Below are 12,661 nucleotides of genomic sequence, written 5' to 3' on the forward strand. Positions count from 1 at the left end.
TATATTCCTGAGTGCAAAGAGAATGAAGGGATAGGAGGGGAAAGTGGAGTCGGTGTTGATGTTCAGACAGGATCTTACTGAATGATCACATGTCCTACTCCGGAACCTATTCTGATATTCTCATTCCTGATACCACCACCTGGAGGTTCCCTTCCAGTCACTCACCATCCCGACTGGGAAACATATCGGCCGTTCCTTCACTGTCACTGGGTCAAAATCCTGGAACTCCCTCCCTAACAGCACTGTGGGTGTACCTACACCACCTTCTCAAGGGCAATTAGGGATGGGCAACGAGGGCTCAGCCAGCGACATCCACATCCCAGACAGGAGAGAAAACATTCTTTCTGCTCATTCACTGAATCAGTAATCATCACACCAGGTGTCAGTCCCGTCTTCAAATAAAATATTTATTCAAGGGAGGAAACAAAATAAAGATTCACAATGAATTGTTCGAGAGCTGGGCACAGTTACCACAATTCAGGAGATTTTGCTTCATTCTACACCAGCCCAGTGTTTATGGGTCCCATTAGATTCAGAGAGGGACAGTGGGATGGGTGGAGAATCTGAGTTAAATTTACAGAATAAACAATACAGAAACACACTCACCCCCTGACAGCACACAGCAGAGAATCAGGACAACATGAGCTGTTCAGACAGTGAATCAGGCTTCTCACTAAAACTCCGACCTCCCAAAACGTGTCCCACTGTGTTACCCAGTGAGCAGTGTGAGTGGGTCAGGGTTATCACCAGACTGATGATTACAAGGATTAAAGATGGGGTAGAGTTTCTCGGTGAATGTGTCAGTGAAGGTGTACAGGTGAGACATGTCCTCAGCATCGTAAAATGACACCTGTCCTCCCTCATAATCCAGGTAAATTCCCAACTTCCGGGGTTTCACTTTCCGCTGGGAGATGACATCTGGGATTTTCAATGATTTGCAGTCAGGAGACCGGGCGATGACCCAGAATCCATTCTCAGGTGAAGGAATGATCTTTCCTTTCCTGTTGACAGACTCTCTGCAGACACCCACAATCCAGAGAGGTTTGTGTCCAAGACCCACCTCCCAGTAGTGTCTCCCTGATGTGAAACTCTGGGAGCTCAAAACATACAAGTATTCATTAAATCTTCCCGGATGATCAGGGAGATCTTGCTCCTCATTTCCGTGCCTCACACTAGTCAGATCCTGGGAAATGATGAGTTTGTTGTGTGCTGTCTCCGGGTCCAGGGTGAGACTTGCTGGAACTGGAAGAGAACATGATTGGGAAGCTGTTACTGTGAGAAAAACAGGAGTGAATGACGAGACGTGTACAGACGGTGATGGGGCATCACCACTTTCCTCAGCCCAGGAACTGTGGAAGCTGAGAGACAGGGGGCCGGAATCTCTGTTTCCCCGTGCCGAAACTACGGCACGCGCCGGTTTGCCGTGGGTCACGGTGCTCTGCCCCCTCCAAATCAGCGTGACCGAGACCCGCGCCCGCGCATTCGCCACGAAGTTTGAATATAATTATCGGGCCCACCTGCGATGTTCTGCCTCCGATGGGCCGAGTTCCCGATGATGCGGCCACGCGTGGTCTCAGCGTTCGCGAGCCTGGCGTGGCGGCTGCGGAGAGAGAGTGGGCATGCGGACAGTGTCCAGCGCCACCATACTGCGCCGAGAGCCGGGCCGTTGGCCGGGGGGGGCTTCTGCCAGGGCTGGGGGGAGGGGGGCTTCTGTCAGGGCTGGGGGGGGACATGAAAGGGGCTGTGGGGTCGGGGTGGACGGGCTCATGGTCCAGGACAACCGGTGTCATCGTTTCTGTGCGATCGGTGCGTGTGCGTGTGGGGGGTGTAGGCGTCCGCACAGCTGCAGCTTGTCAGCCCTGCGCGTGTCCAGCGCAGACCCGCCGATTCTCCCACCATTTTCCGCGTGTTCCGCGGATGTTTCACGCAATGCCGGTGCTAGCCCCTCACCGGTAACGGAATCGGTGCGTGTGCGCAACCGATGTTTCCGTCGTCAAACACCGTGGATCGTTGGTGTCAGAACTTAAGATGCAGGAACGGAGAATCCAGCCCAGGAGATCTGAAGAAATGTCTCCCCCTTCCCTCAGCTCCATTCACTCGGCTCAGATCAGCATCAATTCACTGGGAATAAAGATCTCTCTCCAGTACAAGACCTCGGTTAAGACGAGTTGTAGGAAGTCGGTCATCGCCCTGAACTCAATCTACTGGAATCTGACACTGGTTGTCCCCTGTTGATAATTTCAGCCCCCCCCAGTGCTCACTGACCCTCATCAGCTTTGAACCCAGAAACACCTCGAACTTAAAATACTTACTGTCCGCACCCTATCTCTGACACCTGGGGCAGCACGGTAGCATTGTGGATAGCACAACTGCTTCACAGCTCCAGAACTAACTAGTGACGTGTACATGTTCGGCATGAATAACTTGTACACTTTGCCTCTATTAGTAAAGACCAGAATACTTTATACTTTATTAACTGTTCTCTCCACCTGTCCTGCTACTTTTAATAACTTATACACATACACATCAGGTCCCTCTGCTCCTGCTCACTCATTAAAGTTGTGTCACTTATTTTATATTGTCTCTTCATGTTGTTTCTAACTAAATACACCACCTCTCCCTTCTCCGCATTGAACTTCATCTGCCACCTATCTGCCTCTTACACCAACTTGTCTATATCCCTCTGAAGTTCAACACTATCCTCCTCACAGTTGACAAGACTTCCAAGTTTTATATAATCTTCAAACGTTGAAATTTCCCCCTGCACACCAAGATCTAGATCATTATTATAAATCAGGGAGGGAAGAAGTCCTAATAAAGACATCTGGGTAACACATCTCCGAACATTCCTCCAGCCCAAAAAATATCCATGAACTCTCTATGCTTCCTCTTATTCAAATGCCAATTTTGTTCCATGTTGCTGTTGTCCCTTTTAGTCCGTAAGCTATGACTTTTTTCACAAGTCTGTTCTGTGGCACTGTATCGAATCTCTTCTGAAAATCCACATGCACCATTATCCTCATTGACACTTTGTGTTATCAGTTTAAAAAACCCCAGAAAGTTATTTAAACATGACTTCCCCTTACAATCATCTATGAAACAGGTAGTAAGGCCTGAAATTGTCCAGTCCTCTGGCACCTCGCCTGAGTCGAGAGAAGATGGAGCATTATGGTCAGTGACACTGCAATTTCCACTGTCAACGCCTTGTCAACGTTTGTGACAGTTCATGGGCAGCACGGTAGCATTGTGGATAGCACAATTGCTTCACAGCTCCAGGGTCCCAGGTTCGATTCCGGCTTGGGTCACTGTCTGTGCGGAGTCTGCACATCCTCCCCGTGTGTGCGTGGGTTTCCTCCGGGTGCTCCGGTTTCCTCCCACAGTCCAAAGATGTGCAGGTTAGGTGGTTTGGCCATGCTAAAATTGCCCTTAGTGTCCAAAATTGCCCTTAGTGTTAGATGGGATTACTGGGTTATGGGGATAGGGTGGAGGTGTTGACCTTGGGTAGGGTGCACTTTCCAAGAGCCGGTGCAGATGGGCTGAATGGCCTCCTTCTGCACTGTAAATCCTATGATAATCCAATAACTTGTCCATGTTGAAGCCTTCCAGTGACAGGGTTTCCTCCTCTCTTACCATGGCCTGCCTTGTATGAAGGGACCATGTGTATTGTAAGTAAATTTGATGGTGACAGATAGACGTAGCAAAGTATGTTGTGAGGAGGACACAGAGACACGGAATTTCATTCCCAAGTTGGGTGGGCGGGGTGGATAGTTTGGTTACTTTGCAAAACCAGCTCGGGGGAATCTGCCCTGAGCCACGGCATTTCCGCTGTAGGAGGCCGTGTGCATAGTGAGTCCAGCCAGTCACCCCGAGCAACAACGTGGAGGCAGCTACAGGGGCAACCAAATGGCAAGGTGGGCTGTTGGAAAGACTCAACTGTGTGCTCAGGGGATCCATACTCGTTACAATAAAAAGAATGAAACATAAATAATTACATCTGGAGTATTGTCTACAGTTTTGGTCCACTTACCTAAGGGATATAATTGCATTGGAAACAATTCCGAGAAGCTTCACTGGGCTCATTCCGGGATGAAGGGGTTGTTTTATGGGGAAAGGTTGAACCGGTTGGAACGATACTCATTGGAGTTTAGAAGAATGAAAGGTGATCTTCGTGAAGCATCCAGGACTCAGAGCAGGATTGACAGGACCGATGCTGAGAGGATGTTTAATCAATAGGAATCTACAACGAGGTGTCACCGTTTAAAAATAAGCGACCTCTCATTTAAGATGGAGACGAGGAGGAATTTCTTCTCCGAGGGTCATCGGTCTCTGGAATTCTCTCCCACAGAGAGTTAGGGACATGGGTCATTGAATATGTTCAAGGCTGAGTCAGACAGATGTTGATGGACAGGTGAGTTAAGGGTTATCGGGGATGGGCAGAAGCACCGGGTTGAGGCCACAATAGGATTAACTATTATCTTGTTGAATGGCAGAGCAGGCTCAATGGGCGAGTCCGACTCTTATTTCTGATGATCATTTCATCAGTGCGTCAAACCTCATTAATCACGTGGATAACAGCAGGGAGACGGTAATATACAGAGAATGATACCTGGAGAAATCGCTGCCCTCATTTCCCTCCACACTTTGATGTATTTGACTGGTTCACCAGCGATATCCGCAGGTAACTGAGTGGAGACAGTTCCAGGCTTGTGAAACTCCATCTGACTCCTGTAAAAACAGGTCTGGAAATCAGTGTGTGTTAGAGAGACAGCAGTGATCACATCACAAAACTGTTTCTTTAAATCTGCTCACCTCGTCAACAGGTCCTGAATATCCTGAGGGGAAAGAAACAGAATAGATATGATCGAGTCAGATTAAAGAGTTCTTGTTGCTGTAAATCCCGAGTAGAAATTATGAAGAGGGACAGAATCGAGACAAGGAATCAGATAGAAAATAACTTTTACTTTTTCCTTTCATTCCCTCTCTGAGCTCATCTTGGTCATCAGACCCACCTCCTGTCCCCTCCATCCTCTTCCCCAAAACTACTGATCTCCCAAACTCCCCTCCTGGTCCCCATGTTAGCGGGATTGTCTCTCCTTTAAATCTACATCTTCACCCCTCTCGCCTCCTCATTATTCTCGATCAGTCTGCAACCTTTGACACGGTCGATCACACCATCCTCCTCCACCGCCTCTCCACTGTTGTCCAGCTGTGTGTTCTGCCCGCACCAGTTCCCACTCTTATCTCTCTAACCGTAGCCCCCATCACCCCTGTGCTTGGTGAACTACATTGGCTCCCGGTTCAACAACGTATTGATGTTGAAAATTCTCATCCTTGTTTTCAAATTCCTCCATAGCCTCACTCCTCCCTATCTCTGTAATCTCCTCCAGCTCCACAACCCTCCGAGACATCCTCTAATTTGTGTCTCTTGTCCACCCCCGATATTAATCCCAACACTATTGCTGGCTGAGGCTTCATTTGAATCCAGCGTTCGCAGGATCAGGAACAGCAAACCCACAACTCAATGAAGATCTACCGACTCCACTTTAACAACGCATCTTAACCCCGTCCTCAGTAGAACTCCATGGGCAGCAGTGTAAACGTCTCCAGTTCCCAGCCCAGCTCTCTCTGAGTCCAATCATCAATCAGTGCCGTGGTTACACTGAGTATCGGAATCACACTGAGATTCTCTCACCTCATTTCCCATTGGACCCTTACTGACAGCAGAAAGAAACAATCACCCAACCAATCAGACTGAGGCCTTGCCCAATCCCAGAGGTTAAAGGTCAGAGTGCCCGCCCTCAGTCTCTGGAATGTTTCACTGGACAAGACAAAGAGATTTTGTACCTTGAGGAACTCTGGGGCCTCTTGTACCCCCAGCCTCGATTTTAGATCTCTTATTGCTCCTTCAAGAGAAGACAATTCATCCATGGTTTTGGTTAAATTCTGCTGCATTTCCTCTATTATTTTATTGCTTTTTGTCTCCAACTCTGCTTTCAGCAGCTCCTCCTTCTCAAACAGGAACTTGTGCATCTTTTCAAATTCACTGTTGATTTCATTTCTCAGTCTGTCAACTTCAGCCTGGAACAGATTGAATACAGAACGGAATAAAAAACGTTTATAATCCCAGTGACCCTGGGATAAAAATTGATATCCAGCAAGGATAACAAATAATAACAGCTCACTGCCTGCTGAACAGTTTGATGGAACTTTGGCTGTGTGGGAGTGAGTTACAAACATGTTTCAGTGATTCCAATAGTTTATCATTAAATAATAGACATCAAGGACTGAGTCACCGAGTGGAATCTAATCGCGGAATGCAGATGGTTTATATATCGAATAATGGATACCTGGGAGTGAGTTACAGACTGGAATCTAATCAAGGGGTTCAGATGGTTTATATATAGAATAATGGATACCTGGGAGTGAGTTATAGACTGGAATTTAATCGAGGGGTTCAGATGGTTTACATAGAGAATAATGGATACCTGGGAGTGAGTTACAGACTGGAATCTAATCAAAGGGTTCAGATGGTTTATATATAGAATAATGGATACCTGGGAGTGAGTTACAGACTGGAATCTAATCGAGGGGTTCAGATGGTTTATATATTGAATAATGGATACCTGGGAGTGAGTTATAGACTGGAATTTAATCGAGGGGTTCAGATGGTTTACATAGAGAATAATGGATACCTGGGAGTGAGTTACAGACTGGAATCTAATCGAGGGGTTCAGATGGTTTATATATAGAATAATGGATACACGGAAGTGAGTTACAGACAAGATTTATTTAATCAATTGATGGGATTGGTTTGAGAGAGAAAATAAGACATTTTCACACTGTCATAATAATCTGCAATTTGCAGACACTCCCTTATCTTGCAGTTCGGGGAGCAGCCCACAGTGTACTTTGGAGCAGCAGCATTTTATTCAGTAAAACTCTCTCTCTGACTGTGTGAGAAGCTCACTCACTCTCAATAACAAACACAGGGAAGTTTACACAAAGCCTAAAGGCCAGTCTCCTACCTTCATGTGTAAAATCCCATCCTCTCGTTCTCTTTTACTGTGGAGACTGAGGTCCATTTGCTTCTGCAGAGTTTCCAATGATGTTTCTAACTTGTTCTGAGACAGAAAGGACACAAAGGGGTTTGTCAAAGGAAACAATCATTGTCACATTCTGGAGGAGTTTGCTGTTTTAAATCGAGTGAGACGAGTGAGGTAGAGAACGAGATATTCTCAGGATTGACACTCAATAAACAAAGTAGAAGCTGTGGGTTAATTCTGTTTATTGCAATTATCCTCCTCCAGGTTAGTTCCCCATCTCAATCAATCCTTTCCTCGTTCCAAACCTCTCCTCTTTACATTCCTCTCCCCTTCCCTACCCCTTTCTCTCCTGCCCTCTCTTCCCCTTCCCACATTCTACAAACACTCGCTCTCTCTATTACTTACACCCTGTCCCTCTTCCCCATCTACCTGTGTCAGTAGCAGTGATGCAGTACCTTGTATATCTGGGCTGCCTCCTTTATTGGGATCACACTGTGCGTCTTATGAGCTCTGGACATCCCACACACCAGACAGATCGCTTTGTGTTCATCTTCACAGAAGAGTTTCAGCTTCTCTTCGTGTTCCTGACAGTAAAACTCCTCCTGTGGCTGTGTCACCTTCACCTTCAGCTCTCTGAACCTCTCCACGATGTTATTCAGGGTGAGAGCGGGCCTGACGTTCCTCTGGGTGAAGACCTGTCGACACTGGGGGCAGGAAACATCGCCCGGGACCTTCTGCCAACTCTGAGAGATGCAGGAGCTGCAGAAATGATGTCCACATTCCAGAGACACCGGCTGGGTGAATATCTCCAGACAGATGGGACAGGTTAGTTCCTGTGTGAGATCTGGAGACGCCATCCCAGTGCTCAGAGTCTCTCTCTCCTTCCCTGTTCCAGCTCTTTCACTTTCAATTCCTGTTCAGGGCTGCACTTCCTGGATTTCACTTCAACTGATCAGTGACACACTCAGTGTCAGGAACTTTGGAATTAAATCAAACTAACCCCTTTATTGTGTCTGGAGCCCCTCCCTCATCCCTGAGCCCCTAAATGTAATTTGTTGTTGCCTCTGACTGAATCAAAGTGTTTGTGCTGGAAACTGTCCTGAGGGGGGGTCTTCAGTCCCAGTCAGAGACCCTGACAGACAGACACACACACAGACACACACGCAAACACACACACAGACCCAGACACACATAGACACACACAGACAGACACACATACAGACAGGCACACACATATACACACACTCTCAGAGAGACACACACACTCAGATAGACAGACAGACATCCACAGAGACATACTCACACACACAGACACACCCTACCTAGGCAGAGCTTCCATTTACTGGAGGGTGATGAAGGGACAGGCTCTGTCAGTCACTAGATCACATTTACACATCAGGAACTGGGACATCGACTGCACAATAACATCTTTAAATTCCTGTTCACCTCCTGCTCCATCCGCTTGTTAATCTTCTGTTAGCTTGAACAAATCGTGAAGCTGATTCTGCTATTGCCTCACCCACAGTTTGTGATCATCTCACAAGACATGTTACTGAGACAGTGATGCTCATGAAAAGGATATTCGACTGGGGTGGCAGCACTCAATGGGAGACAGTGAATCAGCCTCTTGTTGAACATTCTGGACAATATCCCTTTCCATTGGCCCCCACTGGGAGTCACTGTGAGTACATCGAGCCCGGATTTAAAATATTGCTTCACCTGAAACAAGGGCCTCGTCTCCATCCCCAAACCCAGTCAGAGTGAGTCCAGCCCTGAGCTGGTGGGCAAGGACACACTCCCTCTATTTGAACCGCGTTCCCTGCCCTGTTCTCAGTGAAGGGCAGTGACCTCCTCATTCTAATCACTCTCTGGGTAAAGATGTTTCTCCTGAATTCCCGATTGGATTTCTCAGTAACTCCCATATCTGAGGGGATTCTGATCCCCAAACGGTGGGGACCGTCGGTGGCCACGTTTGAGGAATAGTCCGTCGCGCGGTGGGAAATGTGTAAAATGGAAACATTTGTCCAGATTGTAACATTGTGTGCTGGGGAGGATGTTCCCCAGGTTGCTGATGTTTTTGTATTATTTAATTTATTTGGAATAAAATACATTAAAAAAACTTTTTCTACTTCATGGATACAAAAATCCTTCTGACTCCCAATATTTATCAGTCTCTCATCTTTTAAAGATATCCTGAGATCCTCGTGTCAAAGTGATAATTTTACAGAACATGTTGGGTATTGAGCCCCTCCAGCCTGTTCCACCATTCAGTCAGCTCATAGCTGATCTGTATCTGACCAACATTTACTCACCTTGGTTTTGTAACCTTTGTGTGAAGAAGCGTTTCCTGAAATCCCCCCTTGATCTCTCTCATCCTGACCCACACTTTCCCCATGTTGGCTGGAAGGGCTTGACATGGAGCAGCGCCGCCATCTGCTGGCAGTACTGTGACTGTCCACTTGCACTGTCAGCTGCCTTTCAGTTGGAGAACGGATTGAGTGAGGCCATAAATATAATAATAATAATCTTTATTATTGTCACAAGTCGGCTTACATTAACACTGCAATGAAGTTACTGTGAAAAGCCCCTTATCGCCACATTCCGGCACCTGTTCGGGTACACAGAGGGAGAATTCAGAATATCCAAATTAACTAACAGCACATCTTTCGGGACTTGTGGGAAGAAACCGGAGCACCCGGAGGAAACCCACACCGACACAGGGAGAATGTGCCAGACAGTGCCCCAAGCAGGGAATCGCACCTGGGACCCTGGAGCTGTGTAGCAACAGTGCTAACCACTGTGCTACAGTGCTGCCCACTATTCTCTATACAAACCATCTGAACCCCTCGATTAGATTCTAGTCTGTAAGTCACTCCCTGGTATCCATTATTCTATATATAAACCATCTGAACCCCTCGATTAGATTCCAGTCTGTAACTCACTCCCAGGTATCCATTATTCTATATATAAACCATCTGAACCCCTCGATTAGATTCCAGTCTGGCACTCACTCCCAGGTATCCACTATTCTATATATAAACCATCTGAACTCCTTGATTAGATTCCAGTCTGTAACTCACTCCCAGGTATCCATTATTCATTATATAAACCATCTGAACCCCTCGATTAGATTCCAGTCTGCAACTCACTCCCAGGTATCCATTATTCTATATATAAACCATCTGAACCCTTCGATTGGATTCCAGTCTGTAACTCACTCCCGGGTATCCATTATTCTATATATAAACCATCTGAACCCCTCGATTAGATTCCAGTCTGTAACTCACTCCCAGGTATCCATTATTCTATATATAAACCATCTGAACCCCTCGATTAGATTCCAGTCTGTAACTCACTCCCAGGTATCCATTATTCTATATATAAACCATCTGAACCCCTCGATTGGATTCCAGTCTGTAACTCATTGTATCCCATCCCACCTTTAACTGTATCAAACTCAGTCTCGCACAAGAGGTCAAATTCACCCCACCCAGCGCCTCACTCTCCACCGTATCTCTCCCCCAACTCCTCCTCCCATTTCTCCTGAATCCTCATCACGTGCATTCCCCCTGCTTCCCCAGCCACCCGGAGATGTCCCCAATCCTACCCTCCTCCTCCATGTCCGGAAGCAGCAGCCGTTCCAATGGGACATACTTCGGCAGCCTGGGGAACCCTTTACACACCATCCGTGCAAAGTCTCTCACTTGTAGATACCTAAAATCACTCCCCCCTCGGGAGCTCTCCACTCTCCCACAGCTCTCCCAGACTGGCAAACGTCTCCTCCAAATATAAATCCCTGGCCCTCATCAACCCCACCTCTCTCCACCTCCTGTACATGCCATCCGTCTCCCCCGGTTTGAATCCGTGGTTCACACACAACAGTGTTTGCACCGACATCCCCTCCGTCCGAAACTGTCTCCTCAGCTGGTTCCACACCCTAACCGTGGACTGTACAACCGGGCTCTCCATATATCTCCTCGGTAACAACGGTAGTGCCACCGTTACCATGGCCCTGAATCTGGGCCCCCGACAGGACTCCTCCTCCACCCTAACCCATTCTGGCCTCTCTCCCTCCCACTATCACCTCACTTTCTCCACATTCACCACCCAATAATAGTGCAGTAAGAATTTTTACAACACCAGGTTAAAGTCCAACAGGTTTGTTTCGATGTCACTAATTTTCGGAGCGCTGCTCCTTCCTCAGATGAATGAAGAAGTATGTTCCAGAAACATATATATAGACAGATTCAAAGATGCCAGACAATGCTTGGAATGCGAGCATTAGCAGGTGATTAAATCTTTACAGATCCAGAGATGGGGTAACCCCAGGTTAAAGAGGTGTGAATTGTGTCAAGCCAGGACAGTTGGTAGGATTTTGCAGGCCAGGTGGTGGGGGATGAATGTAATGCGACATGAATCCCAGCTCCCGGTTGAGGACGCACTCATGTGTGCGGAACTTGGCTATAAGCTTCTGCTCAGCGATTCTGCGTTGTCGTGCGTCCTGAAGGCCGCCTTGGAGAACGCTTACCCGGAGATCAGAGGCTGAATGCCCTTGACTGCTGAAGTGTTCCCCGACTGGAAGGGAACATTCCTGCCTGGTGATTGTTGCACGATGTCCGTTCATTCGTTGTCGCAGCGTCTGCATGGTCTCGCCAATGTACCACGCTTTGGGACATCCTTTCCTGCAGCGTATGAGGTAATAGTGCAGCAGGTGCGGTAACGCCAAGTCCCCTTTCTCTCCCTGCCTCTGTATCACAGCCCACTTCCCCCTTTCACCTTCCCCGCCCGAATAAACTCCGAAATTACGTTGACCAAATTCCGGAGGCCTTCGGAATAAGAATCGGGAGCATCTGAAATACAAATAAAAACCTTGGCAAGACATTCATCTTAACCACTTGGACCCCTCCCGCCAGCATCAGGTGCTGTGTATCCCACCTCCTAAAGTCCTCCTTTATCTACTCCACCAACTTTGTTAAGTTCCACTTATGCAGTGTCGCCCACTCCCCTGGACCCCCAGATACCTAAACCTATCCCTACCTCCCCTAAATGGCAACCCCCCTAAATTAGCTGAAACAGAGAAAGTTAGCAAGCAGATACAGTGAACTATTAGGAAGGTAAATGGTATCTTAGCCTTTACTACAACGGGGCTGAAGTATAAGACTATAAGTCTTGCTGCAAAGTAACAGGGATTGAGTGTGGTCACAGCTGGAGGATTTTGGACAGTTTTAGTCTCCGTACCTGAGGAAACATGTACTTACCTTAGAGGGAGCAATGAAGGTTCTCGGAATTGATACTTGGGATGAAAGGGTTTTCTGATATGAGGAAGGATTGAGTTGGATCGATCTATATTCTTTGAGGTTTAAAAGAATAATGGGTGATCTTATTGAAACATATACAATTCTCTAAGGATAGATGCTGACACTGGTCTAGAACGAGGGGGTCACAGAATCAGGATAAAGGGTCGTCCATTTAAGACTGAGATGAGGAGAAATTCCTTCCCTCAGAGAGAGTTGTGAATCTTTGGGATTCTCTCCCTCGGCGAGATGTCAGTGAGTATATTCCACACAGAGATCGGTATATTCATGAGTGCAAAGAGAATGAAGGGATAGGATGGGAAA

At 47.2% G+C, this 12,661-nt stretch overlaps 1 protein-coding gene across 1 annotated transcript; it reads right to left on the minus strand.

Moving 5' to 3' along the window:
- Window positions 1-393: 393 nt before the first annotated feature.
- On the minus strand, window positions 394-7,900 carry LOC140389114 (zinc-binding protein A33-like). Its single transcript, XM_072473272.1, has 5 exons — window positions 7,499-7,900; window positions 7,026-7,121; window positions 5,845-6,078; window positions 4,810-4,832; window positions 394-1,349 (listed from the first exon to the last, which is right to left on the minus strand). The coding sequence occupies exons 1-5, from the start codon at window positions 7,898-7,900 to the stop codon at window positions 710-712; spliced, it is 1,395 nt and encodes a 464-aa protein (XP_072329373.1). The 3' UTR covers window positions 394-709.
- Between the last annotated feature and the right edge of the window lie 4,761 nt (window positions 7,901-12,661).

The sequence above is a fragment of the Scyliorhinus torazame genome, chromosome 14, assembly GCF_047496885.1.
Source record: "Scyliorhinus torazame isolate Kashiwa2021f chromosome 14, sScyTor2.1, whole genome shotgun sequence".
In the NCBI taxonomy this organism is placed as follows: Eukaryota; Metazoa; Chordata; class Chondrichthyes; order Carcharhiniformes; family Scyliorhinidae; genus Scyliorhinus; species Scyliorhinus torazame.